Below are 21003 nucleotides of genomic sequence, written 5' to 3' on the forward strand. Positions count from 1 at the left end.
GTATATCCTTTGTATTTGTAATTACTTCTGGACTTTTTATCATTAAGGGGCGTTGAATTTTCCAATGGCCTTTTCTGCATGAAATGATATTATCATAAAATTTTGTCCTTAAATTTCTTTCTATGGTGGATTACATTTATCATTTTATGTATGTTGAACTATCCCAACACCTCTGTTATGAAAACTGATTAATCACAGTAGATGGTTATTTTGATTTGTTCTTGGACTTTGTTTTCAGGTATTTTATAGAGAAATTTTGCATCTATGTTCATAATTCTTTTTCTCTGTTGAATTTTTATGTAGTTTTGGAATTGGAGTAAGTTTGGATTTCTAAAATAAATTGGGTAATATTCCTTCCATTTGTCTTTTGTGTAATAATTTGAGGAATATTTGGCATTAACTCTTCTTTGAGTCTGGTAGAATTCTGAACTACTAAAAGCATCTGGTCCTGCGCTTTTTTTGTTTGTTTGTTTGTTTGAAGACCTGTAATCACGCCATCTATTTCACTATGGAATATAGGTATATCTAAGTTGCTTATCTGATCTTGATTTAACTTTGATAAGTAGTATGCATTAAGAAAATGATCCATTTCATTTCAATTTTCCAAATTGATTGAGCACAGGTTTTAAAGTATGCCCTTTTGGTTCTGTGGATTTCCTCATATCTATTGTTATATTCCTGTTTTCATTTTTATTTTTTTAATTTGGATATTCATTCAGCACCTTTTAATTAAGTTGCATAATGATTTGACAGTCATATTGGTTTTCTCAAAGAACCAACTCTGTTTCAGTGACTCTTTATAATTTTTGTTGTTGTTTATTTTATCCAATTCAGCCCTGATTTTTTTTTAACATTTCTTACCATCTACTCCTTTTGGGTGTGATTTCTTTTTGTTTTAGAGCTTTCAAGGTCTGCTGTTAAATATAATTCTTTTTTTCTAATATATTCTGTTTCTCTAGTTTTTTGGGGGGATTCAGACCTTTGATGTTGAGAAATATAAAATGAGCAGTTTTCATTGATTTTTAGTGTTTTGTTGTTTTTGTTGTTATTGCTGTTGGTGTGCATTTGTATGTTTGTATCTGCTTGTGTGATTCTCTCCTTTTGATAAATTAATCTGGGATTATTTATACCCTGTGGGGTTTTTTTTTTTTTGTGTGTGTGTGTGTGTGTGTGGTTAGCATCTTTAGGTTGGAGTTTTCCTTTTGATGCCTTCTATGGAGTAGGTTAGGAGATAGGTATTTCTTAAATTTGATTTTATCACAGAATGTCTTATTTTCTGCATTTGAATTTAAAAGTTTTTCTTGCATTTGTGATCTCCTAGAGTCCACAGAACATGCCCAGTTCCTTCTGTGCCAGAGTTCCACTCCAGCAGGTTTCTGATCCCAAAGAGCAGGTGCGGAGTTGGCCATGGAAGGAGGCTGACATGATGTGACGGTGATGACGATAGCAGCCACTTTTTTGAAAAAAAAAAGTTACACCTTTTATGTTCTACAATTGCACAAAGGATTGAATGGGATTGGGAGAAAGGGGGCTTATGAGCTGGAGTGGGGTTTGTGTGTGAGGAGGGATTGAGGGAACTAACACTGAACTTGACAGGTAAATAGGTGTCACAGTCCTGTGTTAATGGAAGGGTCCCACCTTCCTCTTGCCAGAGATAAGGGGAAAGACTCCCTTTGTATCAAGCAGGGACTTTCTTCAAGCCCCTGAAAAAATGGGACCTTTTGTCTAGATGGCCGACCTTGGGAAAAAGAGCTTTCTGGAGAGATCAGAAACTCCATTAGAAAATATTGCAGCTTTTTGTATGGCTTAGTCTATCCAAATAGCTAAGGCATAAAGTGAGCAAAAGCACAACTAGACAAATATTATCGTGAATCTTAGTAGACCTTAGAAACTTATAAACCTTGATTATCAAATAAATCTTAATTATGAAACACAAATTGTTTATTTTGTTTATCCTATAACAAATAAAGCTTGCCTGATGATCAGAGGGTGGGGCTAATCACTAGTTAACCATAGAGATCTGAAGGTTTGTTTAGACAGACACAAAGTGGTATGGCTGAACAGAGAGAGGAATACAAGTCAGGAGGAGATAGAAGCTCATGCAAAAATTAGCACCCAACTTTACAGCACAAATTCACAAAGAAACAACTTGCCTGTGGCTTTGTAGCCACTGATACTCTGGAGGTGCATGCAGGGGCTTCTTTAGGAGTCACAACCCAGCAGCTAGGGATATTATTTTTCCTCAAGTCTCTGAGCAAGTTTGGGATTTTCCTGTTGTAGCCTCTCTAAAACTCCAGCTGCCAAACCAAACTCCTGAAGCCCCTGGACTTACCCACTACACAGGACTTACCCACCCTACACTGGGTGGCTCTGCCTTCAGGCAGTTAGCACCACATGCACTTCTTCTACACTATCCAATGTGTATTTTTCAGACAGCAAGTTCCCCTTCCCCTGTGGGTTGTGGGTATCCCAGAACCTCTTCTCAAGATGCTGCCCCATTCGGTAGCTGCATTGACACCTGCTCAGGCTGCTTAATCACAAATGAAGTCACCTGTTTGACTGCTGACTTGCTGTGTACTTTTTTCATTATGTTTCAACGTTCTTGAGGGAGACTGGTCTGTATTTCTCTGTCTTAGTTGAGCTTTTCTGTGGTTTTGGTATCAGAGTAACTGTAGCCTCATAAAAAGTGTTTGACAGCATTCCTTCTGTTTTTACTGTGTGGAACAATTTGAAGATTATAGATGTTAGCTCTCCCTTGAAGTTCTAGTAGAATTCTGTGTTGAAAGCATCCAGGCCTGGGCTCTTTTTGGTTGGGAAACTTTTCATGACTGCTCTATTTTCTTAATGGTTATAGGAGTATTTAAATTGTTTCATTGGTCTTGATTTAATTTTGATATGTGGTACCTATCAAAAAAGTGTCCATTTCTTTTAGATTTTCCAATTTTGTGCAGTATAGGTCTTCCAAGTATGACCTAATGATTCTCTGGATTTCCTCTATATCTATTGTTCTGTCCTCTTTTCATTCTGATTTTGTTAAGTTGGATGATCTCTCTCTTCCTTTTGATTAGTTCGGATAAGCATTTGTCTATCTTGTTGATTTTCTCAAAGAATGAGCTCTTTGTTTCATTGATTCTTTGTATTATTTTTTGTTTCTATTTCATTTATTTCAGCCCTCAATTTGATTATTTCCTGTCATCTACTCCTCCTGGGTGAGTCTGCTTCTTTTTGTTCTAGAATTTAAGGTGTGCTGTTAAGTTGCTACTGTGAGATTTCTCCATTTTCTTTATGTAGGCACTTAGTGCTATGAACTTTCTTCTTAGCACTGCTTTTATAGTGTCACATAGGGTTGGGTATGATTTCCATTCGTTTTCATTGAATTCTTGGACATATTTAATTTATTTATTTTTTCTTGACCCAGGGGTGATTCCATTGAGCACTGTTCAATTTCCATGAGTTTGTACGCTTTCTGCAATTAGTTTTATATTTGAATTCTAACTTTAAACCATGGTGATCTGACAAGATACAGAGCTTATACCATCTTTTTTGTATTAGTTGGGGTTTTCTTTGTTACCAAGTATGTAGTCAAATTTAGAGAAGAATCCATGAGTTGCTGAGATGAAGGTATATTATTTCTTTTTTCTCAAATAAATAATTTAATGATACACTTTACATTCTTCAGTGAAATAAGAGCAAACCAAACTCAAAATTAGTAGAAAGGAAGAAATAATAAATTACAAAGAAAAAGAACTGAAATCAAGACTCAAAGTACAATCCAAAAGAAAAATAAAAAGAAGGGTCTATTTTTTTCTAATTGTAAACAAAATTGTCAAACCCTTGGCCAAATTAGCTAAAGGAAACATAGAAAAGACTAACATAACTATATGGAGGGAAGAAAGAGGCATTACAACAGATACTACAGAAATCCAGATGATCATTAGGAAATATTTTCTTTTTATAGTACAATAAACTGTAAAACTAGAAAGAAATGACCAGATTTCTAAATACATAATAGACCAAAATTGAACCCAGAATATAAGAAACCTAAACATATCAGTAACAAACAATGTGATTGATGTAGTAATTTAAAAAAATCCTTGAAAATGATAATTTAGGATTAAATGGATTCACTGATGAATTTTCTTTTGGATGAAATGTCCTAGAGCTATCTGTTAACTCCATTTGAGTCATGACATTTGTTAGTTCTCTTATTTTTCTATTAAATTTCTGTCTGGACGACCTGTTCATTGGTAAGAGTGGGGTGTTGAAGTCTCCTATTATTTGTGTTTGGGGTTTGAAGTGCAATTTAAGGTTTAGTAATGTTTCTTTTACATATGTGGATGTTCTTGTATTTAGGGGTATAGATGTTCAGAATTGAGACTTCTTCATGGGATTTTCTGTGATAAGTATGAGTGTCCTTCCAATGTCTTTTGACTGATTTTAGCTTGATGTCTATTTTGTTAGATATTAGGATAACTACACCCACTTGTTTCTTAGATCCATTTGATTGGAAAATCTTTGCCCAACCCTTTGCTTTAAGGTAATGTCTGTCTTTGAGGATGAGGTGTGTTTCTTGCATGAAGCAGAGTGATGAATCCTGCTTTCATATCCATTCTGTAAGTCTGTGTCTTTTTATAACTGAATTGAGTCCATTGATATTAAGAGATATTAATGATCAGTGATTGTTAAGTCCTGCTAATTTTTGGTGGTAGCATTAGTGTATTTCCACTCTTTGGGGTTTGCTGGTTGGTATGAGTTGTAAGGTTATATATAAGGTTATCTGTTGCCTATGTTGTTTGTACAGCTATTTTTTGGGGTTGGAATTTTTCTTCTAGTATCTTCTGTAAGGCTGAATTTGTGAATAGAGTTGTTTAAATCTGGATTTGCTATGGACTATCTTGTTTTCTCAGACTATGGTAACCAAAAGCTTTGGGTTTTTGAGCTTGCCATCATGGTCTCTTAGTGTCTGCAGCATATTTCTTCAGGAACTTCTAACTTTCAGAGTTTCCATTGAGAAGTCAGGTGTAATTCTTTTTTTTTTTTTTTTTTTAAAAAAAAGCAAATAAACTATCCCTTTTTCATTATACATACCAATCCCAGTTTCCACTCCCTCCCCTTCTCCCATTCCCTCCAATTACTCTCCTCAACCCCCATCCACTCTTCAGAGAGGGTAAGGTACATTGCTTTGAGGGACGGTCCAAGGCTCTCCCTACTATATCTAGGTTGAGCAAGGTATCCACCCAAATTGAATAGGTTGCCAAAAAGCCAGTAAAAGCAGTAGGCATAAATCCTGGTGCCACTGCCAGTGGCCACTCAGTCTTCCCCAGCCATGAAACTGTCAACCACATTCAGAGGGACTGGTTTGGCCCTTATGCTTTCTCCTTCCCAGTGTGGCTGGTGTTGGTGAGCTCCCATTAGCTCAGGTAGACTGTTTTGGTGTGTGTACCCATCATGGTCTTGACATCTTTGCTCATATTCTCATTCATCCCACTCTTCAAGTAGACTTTAAGAAAGAATATTAAGAGCTGCAAAGGAAAAAGGTAAAGTAAAATATAAAGGTAGACCTATTAGAATTACACCCGGATTCAGGGTTCAGACTACTAATCATTACACCATTGGTTGTACCTGATGGGCCTGTGGTGTAATGATTAGTAGTAGTAGCAGGTGGGGTCTCTGCGTCTCTCTTCCTCCAATTGGTGCAGGTGGGGTCTGTGGCTTACATGGTTACTCTTCCTCTTAGTGAAGGCAGGGCTCTGACTCTGGTAATCACTGATGCCACTCCGGGGTTCCTCTCCAAGAACAGTCAGCGCCAAGCCTTTGGTGTCTTTGAGTAACTCTGAGTCAACTATCAGAATAGAGGACACTTGTTTACCTCAAAATATTATTTAACAATATTTAATATAATTTTATTATTAAATTTATTTATTTTAATTGTATGAGTGTTTCGCTTGCATATGTGTATGTGTGTGTGTGTGTGTGTGTGTGTGTGTGTGTGTGTATTGTTTGAGTCTTTGAAATTAAGCTCTGTAGAGTTGTGTGTTGCCATGTGTATTCTAGGATCAAACTCAGGTCCTCTTCAAGAACAAGGACTCTCAATACATCTTTCTAGTGTTAGAAATAGAATCATATTTAAAAGCAACACTTTTAGTAAGAGATGTCTCCCACCATTTTTAGGACAAATTATTTGATTTGGTAGCATACATTTCTTGTCTTATTTTAAGCAATCATCTTTCTTTCCTGACTGACTTTTAGTTCTGTAGAAAAGGTCTCTGGAGCATATCTTTAAAATCTTTAAAGGATCATGTTTGATAATTTACTTTTTCTGAAATTTTTTGGCAAATGATAGTCTACTCATTCTCTGAGGCTTAAGAAGCTACTCAGCTTCTCATATACTGTTCTCACTACAGAAGCTGATTAAACTAAAAATATTTCATATATATGAAGGCCTTTCCCCTGTTCTCTTCTCTTCTATTTTACTCTTTTTAGCAAGAAGACACATGAACACACTTACTGTCTGTTGTTTAACAGCTATGGGTATGAAAGAGCACCTTTCACCTAAAACTTCAGAACCACATAACTGAGAAAAATTCTATCACAAACAACTACTAGATAATAAACCTTCTCCTTCTTCCCATTTCCAAAATGCTCTCAAGTGCTTTGGGCCATGATAAAGAATTTGAAATCCAAAATTATGCTATCAGTACGAGTTGATGAAATCTTTTTTCTATGAGACCATACAATACTCATTAAATGTCTTCTAGTTCCTTCTGTCTTGCCTGTCCTCTGCTGCTGCTAGAGTTTAGGAATCTGTTTAAGTACCACCATAATTCTAAATATCTGTTTTCTTTTTACTGCAACTGAATCATATTTTAACAACACAGCAACTTTAAGGAAAATTCGTTTCCTGTCACCCAGCCACTGACTGTCCCTGAGGAAACTAGGCTCGGGGTCTCACAAGGCTGTAAGTTTTGATACAGAGGAATCTCTCATATACAGGATGGAGTCCTCCTCAATAAATAGCTCACTTCAGACTGGTGAAGAGGGACCGGGCTTTCTGAGGCAGCTGCCAAGTGCTAATATGTGACACCTTTCACAAGGGACAGCTTTCTTCTTAATGACCTGTCAGTCTCTGACCCTACTATTTCTAAGTTTCTTAAAATCGTTTTACTGATTAGTCTTTTCTACTATCAGGTTCTGTCTAATTAAGTTAAAGTCAGCTTATTAGAAGATTCACATATTCAGTATCTCTTCATTTTTGGCATTTTTGTTAGAAAGTTGCATAGTCATGAACAAAACGCTACCAAATAGTGGGTTACTGCTCACGTTCCTGACAACTGAATCATGCAAGGTTGTCAGCTATTGGAAACCATGTTAGAGTATACTTCCAACTTTTGATTTTTCTCAAAAGAATTATTGATCCTTTCTAACCTAATTATAAAGGAATGTTTTAGAAGTTCATTATTCTGGTTTAGTCAATTTGGGGTAATATGGCAAACTACCATACATGTCATGGACAGTAAATTTTTGTTTCTTTATATATATTGAGACAGATTCTCTCTATAGAGCCCTTTAGGTTCTGGAATCCTCCTTGTGGACCATAGTGACCTTGAACTCACAGAATACACCTGTCTTGGCCCCATAGGAACTGGAATTACAGATATGAGGTACCATGTCTGGCCTCAATTCTACATTTCAAAGGAATGGAAAATGTCCAATAAAAAGACACCATTAGATTTTGTATCTGGTGAGGATATGATTATTTGCCCACACACGGCCATCTTGCTGCTTTAATGATGAGAAGGGCAAGAGAATTCTCTGATATATTGAGTCTCTTCCAAGACGACTCAAGCTATATGACACTAGTACCTTCCATAGACCCTTAGAAACACTCTCTGTTGGGCAACAGGATTTAAAATATGGGTGTGAAGGATGCAGACACTGGAGTGTATAATGCAATCTCTTTGAAGCATTTGTGATCATATGCAGAGTGACAGTGACAGAAGACTGGAAACTCAAGGAGAGGTAGGACACCCAAAGGCAGTGTAGCATGCGATATTTTAACGTATATCCTGTGAGACTTAAGTGTGTCATTTAAAAATTACCTAACCTTATATAAGTTTGTATTTTCTCACAGTCATAACACAAAACTCTATATGTTTTTGTAGCTGGGAATAAGTTGCCATTATAAGTTAATGGAATTTGCAACTCTATAAATTAGTGTAGATTCAGCATGTCTTATAACAATGTTGATTTCTTTCTGCTGTACTTCTTGAGTGGTTGAGTACCAATAATTTTTCCCAGAATATTGGATCCAGTATTGTTTAATGATTATCTGAACAAAAACTCCCTTTGGAAATACTGATATGTTCTGATGAGCACAGAAACCAGTTTCTCCTATGAATCTTGGTGTTTATAAGACTTCTGAAGTTCTGCGAGTAAAGTCTTTGCAGGAGCCCACCACATATCTCCAGCAAAAGAAAGCAGCATTTGTCACCTTGACACTTTAATCTCACTAAGGATTTGTTTGAAAATTACAGTGTACGGTGGAGCATTCTAAACACAGTGCCAAGATTTTTCTTACACCAATAGGTAATATCATATTGTTGTGAATACATGAATACATAAACGCCAGTGTAGGGGTGGCCTGTACTGATTTAGCTGAAGTTGGCCAAAAAAGGAACTATCATTTTGTGGTTAAAGATTCTTGCATGTTTTATAGGTTAACATAATTTCCTTGTTCACTTTTTTCCTCTCTATATCCCTGGTTGTCCAAGAAACCTTTCTCTAGACCAAGCTTCCCTTAAAGATCCATCTGCTTCTACCTCCCAGTGCTGTGATTAGAGGCATGCACCATTATATGAAGCTCATGTTGTCAGTTTTAGAATTTTTTTTTTGATTTGGGGAGAATATTTTTATTAATATAGGTATTAAAACTGTATTCTGTACCAATTCTTTGTTAAAATAATAGCCAATTATTAGACAATTAAGAATAACTCATTAAGCAGCTTTGCCAGACGTCTAGCTGCAGTGTCCGAGCTGCACTGGCCCTGCAACTCTAGCTCTTTGTGTTTCCAACACTAAAACTCCCAATCCTCCATGCTATCTTGCCAGGAAATTCTGATCCCTGCCTTGGAGATAACTAATTCGTTGAGGTTCCACTTCTAATAAACTCTGTTCGTCCTAATCAGTTTTAGAATTTTTATGACATTCAAATATTGCAGTCCATTTAACACTGTAGGAACTCATGCTAACTGCAACTTGGCAGTCACTTCATCATCGTTTATGCCCTGGCCATGCTTAAGCACGCATGGACAGCACGTGTATGGCGGTTCTCCAGTTGTTCCTGTCCTGGGCAGTCCCAGATGCTTGTTTACTTGTCATACTAAAAGTTCTACGGACTTCCTTTATGCTGCCTAGCCAGCATGTTTTGGGACTTCCTCTTTGCCTTATCACATGCACTCCTCCAAGCAGTGATATCTTTACATATCTGCCTTCATTCATTATCATTCCGTGACTGAAGTATCCCAAGCGCCGTTGCTGTATCCTGTAGTTTACTTCTTTCTACAGATGGAAATGTTCCTTATGCCATCGTTGTACAGCCTGTCTCTTTGGGTGATGCCTAGAATCCTCCTGGGACACGCCATCTCAACCACATTCAGCCGCTGTTCTGAGGAGGTGTTTCATTGTCCCCGTTTCAGAGTTGTAAAGGCAACTCAAGACAATGTCTCATATTCTTCTAATTTTGTTGTTGTCGTTATGACTCTTGCTGACCAAACCTTTCCTAGTGCCTGGAATGCAACCCTTGCTATCCCTATTCACTTCTTGATGTCTGAAATAGTTCCCTTTGTTAACAGAGGTTTCCTCCCATATTTGCTTGAGGTTCTGATTCTTTATTGCGAGGTTAAAATCCTTGTGTGCCCTTCCTGTGCGTATCTCAGTATTCTTGCTGTTTTCTCTCTTACCAAGGTTTTCACTTACTTCCACGACATTTAAGTCTTTTCCCAATACTTCACATTTTTCTGCCAATTGCCTCAAAAATCATTTGTGCTTCTGTTAGCTCTTAATTGACAGTGGGCCTCTCCTAGGATTTCCTCTGTTCTGCCCTTGATCCTTTGCATATAATGGAGTAGAAGATCTTGCTGCTACGACGCCCCTGGAATTTGAGCAGTCCAGGTTGTCCTTCTTCTTGTGTATGGGAATTATGGCCGAGTGCTTCCATTCCATGGGAATCACTTCTGTTCCCATGTCTCTCTGAAGAGTCTCAGAAGCTCCTCAGCCCCTGAGCCTATGTTGCTGCCTCCACCTCCTCCACTCTGGTGTTATCCATTCCTGGGGTCTTCCTGCATTTCACTCTCTAGATAGCTTCCTGGATCCCACTCCTGTCAATATTTAATATTTCCTCATCATCTCTGGCTTTCCAGTGGCTGCTCAAAAGTTTCTCACTGTAGTTTACATTGACAGCATTAGGGTCATTGTGTAAGGTCTTAAAGTATTGTCTCCATTTTTGCTTTGCTTCTGCTGATTCTGTTAATAAATGACCTTGGCCATTTTTAATTACCTGAATTAGAGAAGCACACCTAGCAGTTTTCTGTCTGATAGCCTTATAGACAATATGTGGTTTATTATGGAGTCTAGTCCCTTCAACCTCTTTGCATAGACCTTGTCTATGCAGCTCTCTCCATCCTTCTTCGCTCATCCTTTGACCTCCCTGCACAGGTAGTTGTGGTGTTTTGTTGCCTGTGGACTGCCTCTTCATTTGCTCTTTAACTTCCTTCTGTCTTCAGGTTGATTGTCTCTGCAGTGTAGTGAGGCGCTGCGGGCAGGCCTGCTTTTCATCCTGCCCAGCTCCCAGCCACCGGCTAGCTTATACCCTGAAATAACATCACACAAATTCTTTTAAACACTGCCTGGCCCTTAGTTCCAGCCTCTTATTAACTAATTCTCACATCTTGACTAACACATATCGAATAATCTGTGGAACACCATGAGTGGTATCTTACCAGGAAATATTCAGCATGTCTGACCTGGCGGCTGGCTTCATCGCATCTGGTTGTAGAGGCAGGGCAATTGTCTGAGCCATCTACCTCACTTCCTTCTTCCTGTTCTGTCTACTCCACCCACCTATTTTCTAACCTATTAGGCCAAGCAGTTTTCTTTATTAATTAACCAATGAAATCAACAGATTGATAGAAGACCTGCCTCCATCACTGCAGTAAGCCATTCTACTGGTGTTGCCTTTTTTGCATAACCGAGTGTCTCCTTTATAGCTCTTTTGATTTTCTCCCATTTGCTTTTTGTATTTGTAAAGACTTGTTTAATGATTTCCCTTATCTTTTTTTTTTCCAGCAGTTCCCTTACACTCTCTCCATACAGCTGGGATCATCAGTTGTTCATGATCTCTCTTCCTCTTCGTTTTGCTTGGCAAACTTCTAACTTTCAGTTGAATGTTGTCCATAAGAAGTTGGTGATCTGCCGGGCGGTGGTGGCGCACGCCTTTAATCCCAGCACTCGGGAGGCAGAGGCAGGCGGATCTCTGAGTTCGAGGCCAGCCTGGTCTACAAGAGATAGTTCCAGAACAGGCTCTAGAAACTACAGGGAAACCCTGTCTCGAAAAAAAAAAAAGAAGTTGCTCAGAGGGGTTTTTAGGGAGCAACTGCCAAGAGGAAAAGGCAGTTTATACAGCTAATAGAAAAATAACAATAGGCTCATTGGAAAATTAACATTCAATCTTATGCTTTTCTCACTTAAGTGAAGATATTCTTTCTAATCACAGGCACAGATAGTGTGTTAAACTAATCATTCCACATTGTTCATATTGACAGTTCTCTATGAAATTTATTTTGCTAATATAGCTTTTATAGAAATACTTACACAGCAAAAGTCTTAAATACTTTAGAAAAAAGTTGCTCAATACTGCATTACTCAAACCATGATCAACTGATAATGGGTTTAATAAAATAGAAGTTTGCTGGAAGGGACTGTGGGGTATGTTTCTAATTAACAGCTATAAGAGCCTTCTCATATTATACATACATTATACATATGTATGATTACTTGTTCAATTTTGGCACATAGTGATTTTAAGCTCTGCCTCAGAACCATCTCAGAATCACTCTCCTGTCTGGCCAAGCTTCCCTGTTCTGTCCCAGACAGCTCTTTCTTTATTAAATTATATTTTTATCTACATAAGTGGCTCATAAACATTGATATTATATATATATATATATATATATATATATATATATATAGTATACCAATAATTTGGAATGTCAAATAATGTTTTCTTGCTCCTGAACGAATTTACTTTTATTCCTAACCAAATGAAATTGTGTACTATTACTTTGACCCTGGTCAAGTCTAATCACCTTTGCACTGGCACAATTTATGGGAAGCATTGCCTGTTACTAACCATTTTGTTCTTCCATACAGACTTTGCCTGTTTTTGTTTTGTTTTTTTCTTCCCTTTATGGCCTCTGTCATCCAACATATGTTTTTTAGGGTCTTTAACCTGCTGGGATTCATATTACTGAAACAACTAATTAAATTTTGGAAAGAGAAGAGGGGCAGTGACGTGACTCACCTTCTAGATTTCTTAGATTTCTTGGATAGTCTCTGTTGCCTTGGTGGCCTTGTTTTGCCCTCCAAAATGTTTCAGCTTCTGTTTAAAATGTCCTGCTTATTTTGCTTTGTTTCCCAGGTGTAGAGGTAATCTAGAGTAAAATATTGAACTTTCCTGTCTATTTGGAAATGTTCTGGGCATCAATACTTCATATCTCTTGCACCCTCTTTCATGTCCCGGAGCACTCTCCATGTGGTTTCTTCTGCTTAGATACAGCCATGATCCTTCTTAATGGATACCAAGTATAGTATATTTTAACATAATCAGGTGAACTTTTGCCATACTTTAGGAAGAGAGACATCACTCCAAGATGTAGATACTATCACCATTATCTGGAGGACTTGTTAAAATAGTAGAAGCTGACGTGTGCCAGTTTATTTGTACTTCAGAAGCTCTGGGAAAGACTTTGGGAATTTGTCCATCATAGTCTCAGGAGATAACACAGGACCAGGATCACACAGTCAAAGGAAGATGCGATCAGACAGAATGATGCGCTACGTGTCTGTCTTCACCTTGTACAAACAGATGGACAGATGTATGGACCTGTTTCTAGTAGACAACTGAGTTTGAAAATCATTAATAATCTTTCTTCCATTTTTCTTGAATTTACTACAGTTATTAATCATTATGTCTACTCCTTCACAGGTTGTATTTATTCTGCTTTGTTAAATGCTTTGTTTCCCCAAATCTATGAATAAAAATAAAAACACAATCATTTAAAATTCTGTCAATTCCATTCAAAATCTTAGAAAATATTGTTGCAAATACTGACAATTGCCTCTAAAGTTTATATAGAAAGACAAAAGCTCAAAGTATTCACAAACATGTTGAATAAGAACAAAGTTGGAAAGTATGGCAGTGTAACATCAGGGGAACTCAGACATCAAGCTCAGTGGAGAATGTTAGAAAGCTTAGAGCCAAAGTTGCAGTGGAGAACATAGGATATTGGAGATTTCATAAATGCTGCATGTCTTCTAAGGGAAGTTGTAACTATCCAGAAGAAACAGTATCAGAAATAGACCAAAAATTGTTGCAGGCAACACAGTTGGAAAGACTGCTTACTTAAACCACTTGGACACCAACTAATTCCATAATAGCCCAAGGTGTTGGGATATAGAACTCTGCTAAGCTTTTGTCTTGCTATATTAAAATTCTCCTCTTTTGAAGTCAAAATTTTATGGTGTAATTGCATAATGAAATTATGCATATTGTTTATGATTTTGCAAAGACTCACAATTTAAAGGTTATCTTTAACATCAGAAGAGATTTTTGTATTTGTACTTTAGAAAGTATTGATGCAATTATATCTATGGAGAAGCTTGAAGTTGTATGAAATAAATTTTGCATTGTGTGAGAGACATGAAATTATGAGAACCAGGCAAGGAATGTCAAAGTTTGATGTGAACACTCCTCATGCATCTAATGTGTTGGTTAATTTGCTTACCAGCTCTAGGTTGTCAGACTTTGTGAGTTGTTTCTGCTGGGGTGGGTTGTTAGGGATGCAGCTGTCTTTGAGGATTTTTGTTCTTTTAAGTGACCCCCTCATCTTTTAGTCTTATAAGTATCCCCAATAGTACTTATAGTTGACCAAATTGAACTTTGTTGTTATCTGTACCTTGGTTGATTATAGGTTTCCTATATGGAAAGAGGAGATGTTTGTTGTGTCTCCCTAGAAGATATATTTTCCACACATTATAATTGGCATCTGAACAAGAACAGAATGGAACTAAAGATTAATTGGGGTCAAATGAATGCATGGTCCTGGCTCAAGGTAGCAAGGCATGCAATTTGGACTGAACACCCTGATTTGCAAGTAGCCATGCAGGAAATTCTAATATAGCCAACTTTTTCTCTATGAAGTTTATTGGTGTATCTTTTTGTTATAGCAACAGTTGTGTGGTTCTTGCTATGACCGGTGACTTGCTATGACTTATGCAAGTAAGTCTGAGATACAGGGTAAGGAGTGTCTTTGGGAGGAGTCACAGTATGGCAGTCTTAGTCTGCGTGGTAAGGAGTGGCATACCTGCTTGATGACTGGGGTTCACCATGGGAATATAGAGATGCCTTGAAAATATTTAAATGTTCAGAGAAAATTTGGCAGCCACTGAGATTAGTGCACAAGTCTTGAGTTGTTGGCAAGCTGCATCAGAGTTTGTGTGATCTCTATTGTGTTTAGGAAGAAATGCATCTGAGCCTGATATGGTTTTTAAAAAGGCACTTGTTTGTGTAAAGTAGGGATTACAACAAGAAAGGGAGACTTTATCATTTTCTATATTGGTTTGTGATTTGTCTAGTACGTTAGATAAACAAGAGGATGAAATGGAGGTACTGGCCTGGGGGCTAGATAGAAAGAGAGTACACGCTAGATAACTGCTTAGAAGCACTTACTGGCATTCTAGAACTTAGAAACTATGGGAGAATTTAGAGAGTGAAAAGATATCTGTAGGGTCTAACTTATAAGACGAAAAAGGTAGGGCTGGGTTCTGGAATCCAGTATGCTTATGTGAGCACAATAATTTAGTGTAAGTAACTACAGTAATCAGGGAACAGCTTGGGCAAAGTTTTAAACAAGTAATGAAAGAGCTTGTCACAGTCTAGATTTTGAGGCTGTGGGACATGGCAAAGCATGGGATCAGTTAGACTGCTGCGGAAGCAGCCAGACTGAATAATGGAACTCCCCACCCCTGCCTTAAGATAAAGGCTGCAAAGCCAGAGACAGTATGAAGGAATTCAGTACCTAATGGGCTAGCTTATCAGCACCATTAGGAACTTAGTTATTTCCCTCTGAAATCCTCATAAATATCATGAATTTGAGAACCATAGAAGAGGGAAAGGTGCTATTGAGGAAATTTGGAATAAGAATCTGTGTTTGAACCCAAGCTCACTGGGACAGACACACCTATGTTCACAGAGATAAGGTTTGATCCAGCAGGAACCTCAAGGCATGTATGGAGCTTTAGAAGCTCTATTGAACCCTTTGAGGGGGCATAGATCTTCAAAAAGTCTGAAAAGCTTTGACGGATATAAGAGTAAGTAGTGTCTATAAAGTCAGAGAATAACACAGAGGAAACAGGAAAAAGGCGAGGCAGGGGAAGCACTTATTTGGGTTACCTGATGACAAACATGACAAGATTTACACCAAACTAGAGTTCCTCATGAAAATATTGAAAGTTAACTTTTGCATGTGTGTGCCTTTGGATAGTCTTTAGGCTGACGAGTAGTTCGCCAAAGGATGAAAGGATTACTATGAGTAAAGATCAGACAGGTAGTCGGGTTTCCTAGGCTGCAGCGGAAGAGGTGTCCAAGCTGTCTATGACAAGGTAGACAATGAGACCTCCTGACGAGTTACAGCCATTAATGTTCAAAATATTTTGGCTTTGGTGGATACTGAACCAAAATTTATGGCAATCCCCAAAAGCATGACGACAATGGGAAACATGACTATGGCAATAATATAGTATAAAGTAAAAAGGAATAAATTGGTTAGGGGTGTGTGTAGTTATTCCCAAACGTATACTGTCTGTATTTCTTCACTGCAAGGGAGCATTCTGGAGATGGCTACATCCCTGGGCTATGTACACTATATACCACTGCTGTAGACTTTCATTTAAAATGTGGGAGGTCAAGTCATGCATTTTCTAGCAAGAAGGAAACCTATAAAGTTCCGTGTTCTGATTATAGTGGTAGAGGTCAAACAGTTTAGATTCTCTGAGGCCCACAAAGAAATTACAGAAACTATTATTAAATTTTAAAAGATAGAGATTACTTGTCCAGCTCAGAGCCCTTTCAACCTTGAAATATGACCTGTGAAAAAACCAGATGACTCTTGGACATTCTCCGCAGATTATAGTCCGTGTCCATAAATAAAAAGTAGTTATAGGAATTTGGGGAGCTCTTGGGATACGACCAATTTTTTTTACCCTGTCTAGACCAACAGGCCTGTTATCTGTATAATTTGATCAAGAAGAGTACTATATAAGATTGAGGCAGAAATGTTCAAGAGAATTTGAGCAAGGCACATTCATTTTACTTTTACAGGATCCCATAGGGGGGGAAAAATCGTCCCCATGACAGCAGGAAGCAATTCTAGAAAGCAGCCTCCCTTCTCCTGACAAAGTTTGTCCTCAAGGTTAGAGAAGCTATTTAGGGGTTGACTATTACTTGCTTAGGGTTGGGGGTTAGGGTGGAAATTATATAGGCCTAGAAATCTCAAAAGGGAAGATTGAATGAGATGATAGGTAATTTAGTGTGAACTTCACTAATAATAGTAATAATAGTGAGTAATAGAATGAATACTTGTGAGCTATTATTTATAGATATAATTTACACTGGTGTGGTTTCTTGTATACTGATACAAGTTCAAATTATATTTGTTATTTCTGCTTACAATATTTGTACACCTATGCAAACTTATTTTATACCTGTAATATGCTTTATATTATAATAAGCAAAAAACTGTTTCATTTTCTTAGACACATATGCTGGACCATTGTCTGTTTTGATTTGTACAGGTAACCCATGATGGCCACAACTTCTAAAAAAATGCAGGATTACTGAATCAGCCTTTTCTGAGTTCTAGGCAGTTGCCCACTGAAGACCTGAATAAGTGTCAATGGTGTGGTGTACATATTTTAATTTTCCAAATCTTGTAAAGTGGAACACATCCATCTGTCAGATTTTATTCCCTTGAGTACCCTTTGGGTTTGGTGTTTGGTTATAGAAAGAGCAAATAGGACATCTCTTTATAATCTCCTCAGCTTGTTGCCATGTAATAGAAAACTCTTTCTTTCAACCTTTGCTATTGACATGATGTTTCTTATGAAATTCTGAGGGCTTCAGCAAGCTTCCTATCAATAATTGATCAATTTCTGTATTGCCTTATGCTAAAGGACCTGGCATACCCATATGGGATTGGATGTATGTTATGTATATGGGACAAAGCTTATTCCCGATTATATCTTGAACCTGTATGAATAATGAAGTCGTGTATCATCTGGTATAAATTCAGAAGTTTCAGTATGTAAAACAACTTTTTCTGCATATTGTGAATCAGTAACTATATTGAGAGTTTCTTTAAAATTCCTTAGTACCATGAGAATAGCATTTTGCCTTTTGAGTAGAATTATAAGGGCCTTGTTCCCCCTTACATAAATCTTCTGTTTTGTAACCTGCTTCTTCTGATTTATTTGTGTCTGTATAAAATGTATGGGCTCCAGTTATTGGCATATCATGTACAATTTAAGGAAGAATCCAAGTAGTTCTCTTTATTAGGTTAATTCTATCACTTTTGGGACAAATTGCTATTAATTTCTCCCCCAAAATTAGCACAAGTTCTTTGCCAAGGTTCATTGTCTTCCCGTAATTTTTAAATTTAATCAGCAGTAAAAGGGACTATAATTTCTGCTGGGTCTTTCTTTACCTGCTAGTTGATGATGTCTCAACTTTTCCTTTGTAATTAATTCAAAGACTTTTTCCACATAAGATTTTAATTTTTTCTTCATTTATGTGGTTAAAAGATCCATTCTAAGATAAAATCTTCTGGTAGGAGAAATTCTGGAAGGCAATATGACTAGAATAAAATTAAGATTTGGATTCAACCTATCCACATGTGCCTCCTGTAATTTCTCCTCAACAATTGTCAATTCCTTTTCTGCCTCAGCTGTTAATTATCTGGTACTATTCAAGTTTTTAACACCATTTACGGTTTTGTTTAAATGAATTATTAGATCAGGTATTATACCAATAGCTGGTCATAGACTGAAAATGTCTCCTAACAATCTTTGAAAGTCATTAAGAGTCCGCAACTGTTTCCATTACATGGAGGGCTGACTGAGAAGCCAAGCACAATGGCACTGGGTTTTGATCCTACTCCATGTATTGGCTTTGTGGGAACCTAGTTTGTTTGGATGCTCACCTTCCTGGACCTGGATGGAGGGGGGAGGACCTTGGACTTCCCACAGGGCAGGGAACCCTGACTGCTCTTTGGACTGGAGAGGGAGGGGAAGGAGAAATGGGGGGGAGGGGGAGGGAAATGGGAGGAGGTGAGGAGGTGAAAATTTGTAATAATAATAATAATAATAATTGGGTACAGAAGGGGAGAGGAAGGGAAGGGAAGGGAGTGGAGAAAAGTATATATCTCAATAAAAATAATTAAAAAATAATAAAAAAGAGTCTGCAACTGCTCTCCCCTAATTTTGCCTTTTGTGTTCTAATTTTCTATAAACCTCTTTTGTAACCTCGGTAATTGACAGAATTCTTCTTTGTATTTTTTCAGGAGCAATTTGTAATTCCCATTTAGGCAAAACTTTTTTTTACTTCTTCAAACATTCTTTCTAAAGTATCTGCATTTGAGTCAGATAAAAAATGTCATCAATGTAATGGTGAATTATAGACTTCGGAAATTGCTTGTGTATTATTTCAATGGCTGATTTACAAAGTATTGGCACATGGTGGGACTATTGAGCATTCCCTATAGGAGGATGGTCCACTAATATCTCCTAGTAGATTGAGAATTATTATAAGTAGGCACTGTGAAACAAATTTTTCTTATATCACTTGCTTCCCTTGCAGATCGTCTACATGGGCTGGTGCGAAGCACGGGAGCAGGAATCACTCCAGGACCGTGTGTACACACCCGTCTTTCTTGCCCTGAGGGGCTCCTGTCTTTACAGGTTCCCGTCACCTCCAGTAAGTACTTGCAACCAAATGTTTGAGCTCTTAGGGATGCTGATAGGAGACCGACATGGCATAAATGATGCTTATTTAACAATACATTTTGAAAATAAGGCATAGCACAATTAGTAAATAGTTAATATCTATTTAAAATGTTTTATCAAATGTAAAGTCTTGAAGAAATTAGATGTTTTTGCTTAAGAGTCTTCTAAACAGGACAAGTCATAATATTATTAAAATTTTGTGAAGTCATGGGGAAAGATTTAAGAAATATCCCCACATATGTGTGAGGGAATTCAATCAATTTGATGAAGAAGTAAAGAAAAGATGATAGGTAGGATAAGAGATTTTAAAAAAATGTTTATACATTAAATCTGTATTTGCGGACCCTTTGAGTGTCCTTAGTCTGTATTTGCGGACCCTTTGAGTGTCCTTAGTCTGTATTTGGAGTGTTTCATTGTCAACATTAAATGTTCAACTTGTGTTTAAATTTTGTTAACCCACAATACATAAAACCTCAACATAATAACTCAATACTAAGTCTAGGTATGTAAAGCCAAAGTCTATGATGTTAAAACTTTAACTGAAAGGCAGGTGTGATGATACAAGCCTTGGATCTCAGAGACTGGAAGGTTGAGGAAAGAAGAGTAGGTGTTTAAGGCTGGCCAGGTGAACGTAGTGAGAAAACTAACTAACTTTAATACAGCAAAACAAGAGGAAGCTTAAAAAACATGAAAAGATCAAAGAAAATTACCTTGGGGAAAGAGAGGTATTTTCGGGAAATACCTTAGTTTTCCCTATGGTAAAAACTACGTAGGTAGATCAACGACTAAAGAAAAAAAAGTTATCTTGTCTAATAGTGTCAAAGGATTCAAGCCCTGACCATGCAGCCCTGTTTCTCTGGCTTAGAGCAATATTGTGCAACATGGTTGGAGTACAAGCCAGGGAAGGCTGCTTACCTTATAGCAGCCAGGATATAGAAAGAATAAGAGGACTTTGGTTGTTAATGCTCCATGAAAGTTCTTGTCTCTGGTGACTTAAACTTCTTTGAAATATAGCCCAACTTCTAAATATTCTGCCATGTCCAAAACTATAACAGACCATTAACAGCCGTTCAATTCATGGGTCTTTGGAGATACTCAGATTCAGCTACAGCATTAAGCTGTCACTTTCAAATCAACATATGACCTTCCATATGATGTAGTTCTTTTGGAAGTATGTTTGCAATATGTTATATTGTATAATCTACATACACTAAACATGTCTACACATCTTCCTTTAAAGGCCTTGCTTTGAAAACATGTACCTTACAGAGAAGTAAAACTCAACAAATATTTATTGACTGTAAACACAAGATGTCATACTGCTCAAAGACAGGTTTAATACTATAAAGGATCTAGGAGTTTTCAAGTCTGAATCATTGTTATTTTTAATGTTTATGCCTACACAAAATTCATAGTACCAGAAAAAAATGGTTTCTTGCTGTATTTCTTCCCTGAGTGATGTCTTCTGCTTGGAGAGATGAAATATTTCAAAATAAGTAAGGGAACTATCTTCACAGTGGTGTTGTATCTTCCCAATATCTTAATAATTTTGGAATGCTTTTTAAATATCAACAACTTATTTTTAAATTATTGAGTTCCAGGTTGATATTTTATGTCCTTCCCTGCATCTTACTAAAGGAAAATACATACATATTACTTGCATTAATATAT

General features: G+C 37.2%; 1 protein-coding gene across 1 annotated transcript in view; it reads left to right on the forward strand.

Moving 5' to 3' along the window:
• Positions 1-21003, forward strand: part of Sntg1 (syntrophin gamma 1) — a 150228-nt gene that overhangs the window by 102014 nt on the left and 27211 nt on the right. The window contains exon 12 of the mRNA XM_042055960.1: positions 19187-19303. Within this exon, the coding sequence (XP_041911894.1) occupies positions 19187-19303 (117 nt within the window). The remainder of the gene's footprint in view (positions 1-19186; positions 19304-21003) is intronic.

The sequence above is a fragment of the Arvicola amphibius genome, chromosome 11, assembly GCF_903992535.2.
Source record: "Arvicola amphibius chromosome 11, mArvAmp1.2, whole genome shotgun sequence".
Taxonomy (NCBI): domain Eukaryota; kingdom Metazoa; phylum Chordata; class Mammalia; order Rodentia; family Cricetidae; genus Arvicola; species Arvicola amphibius.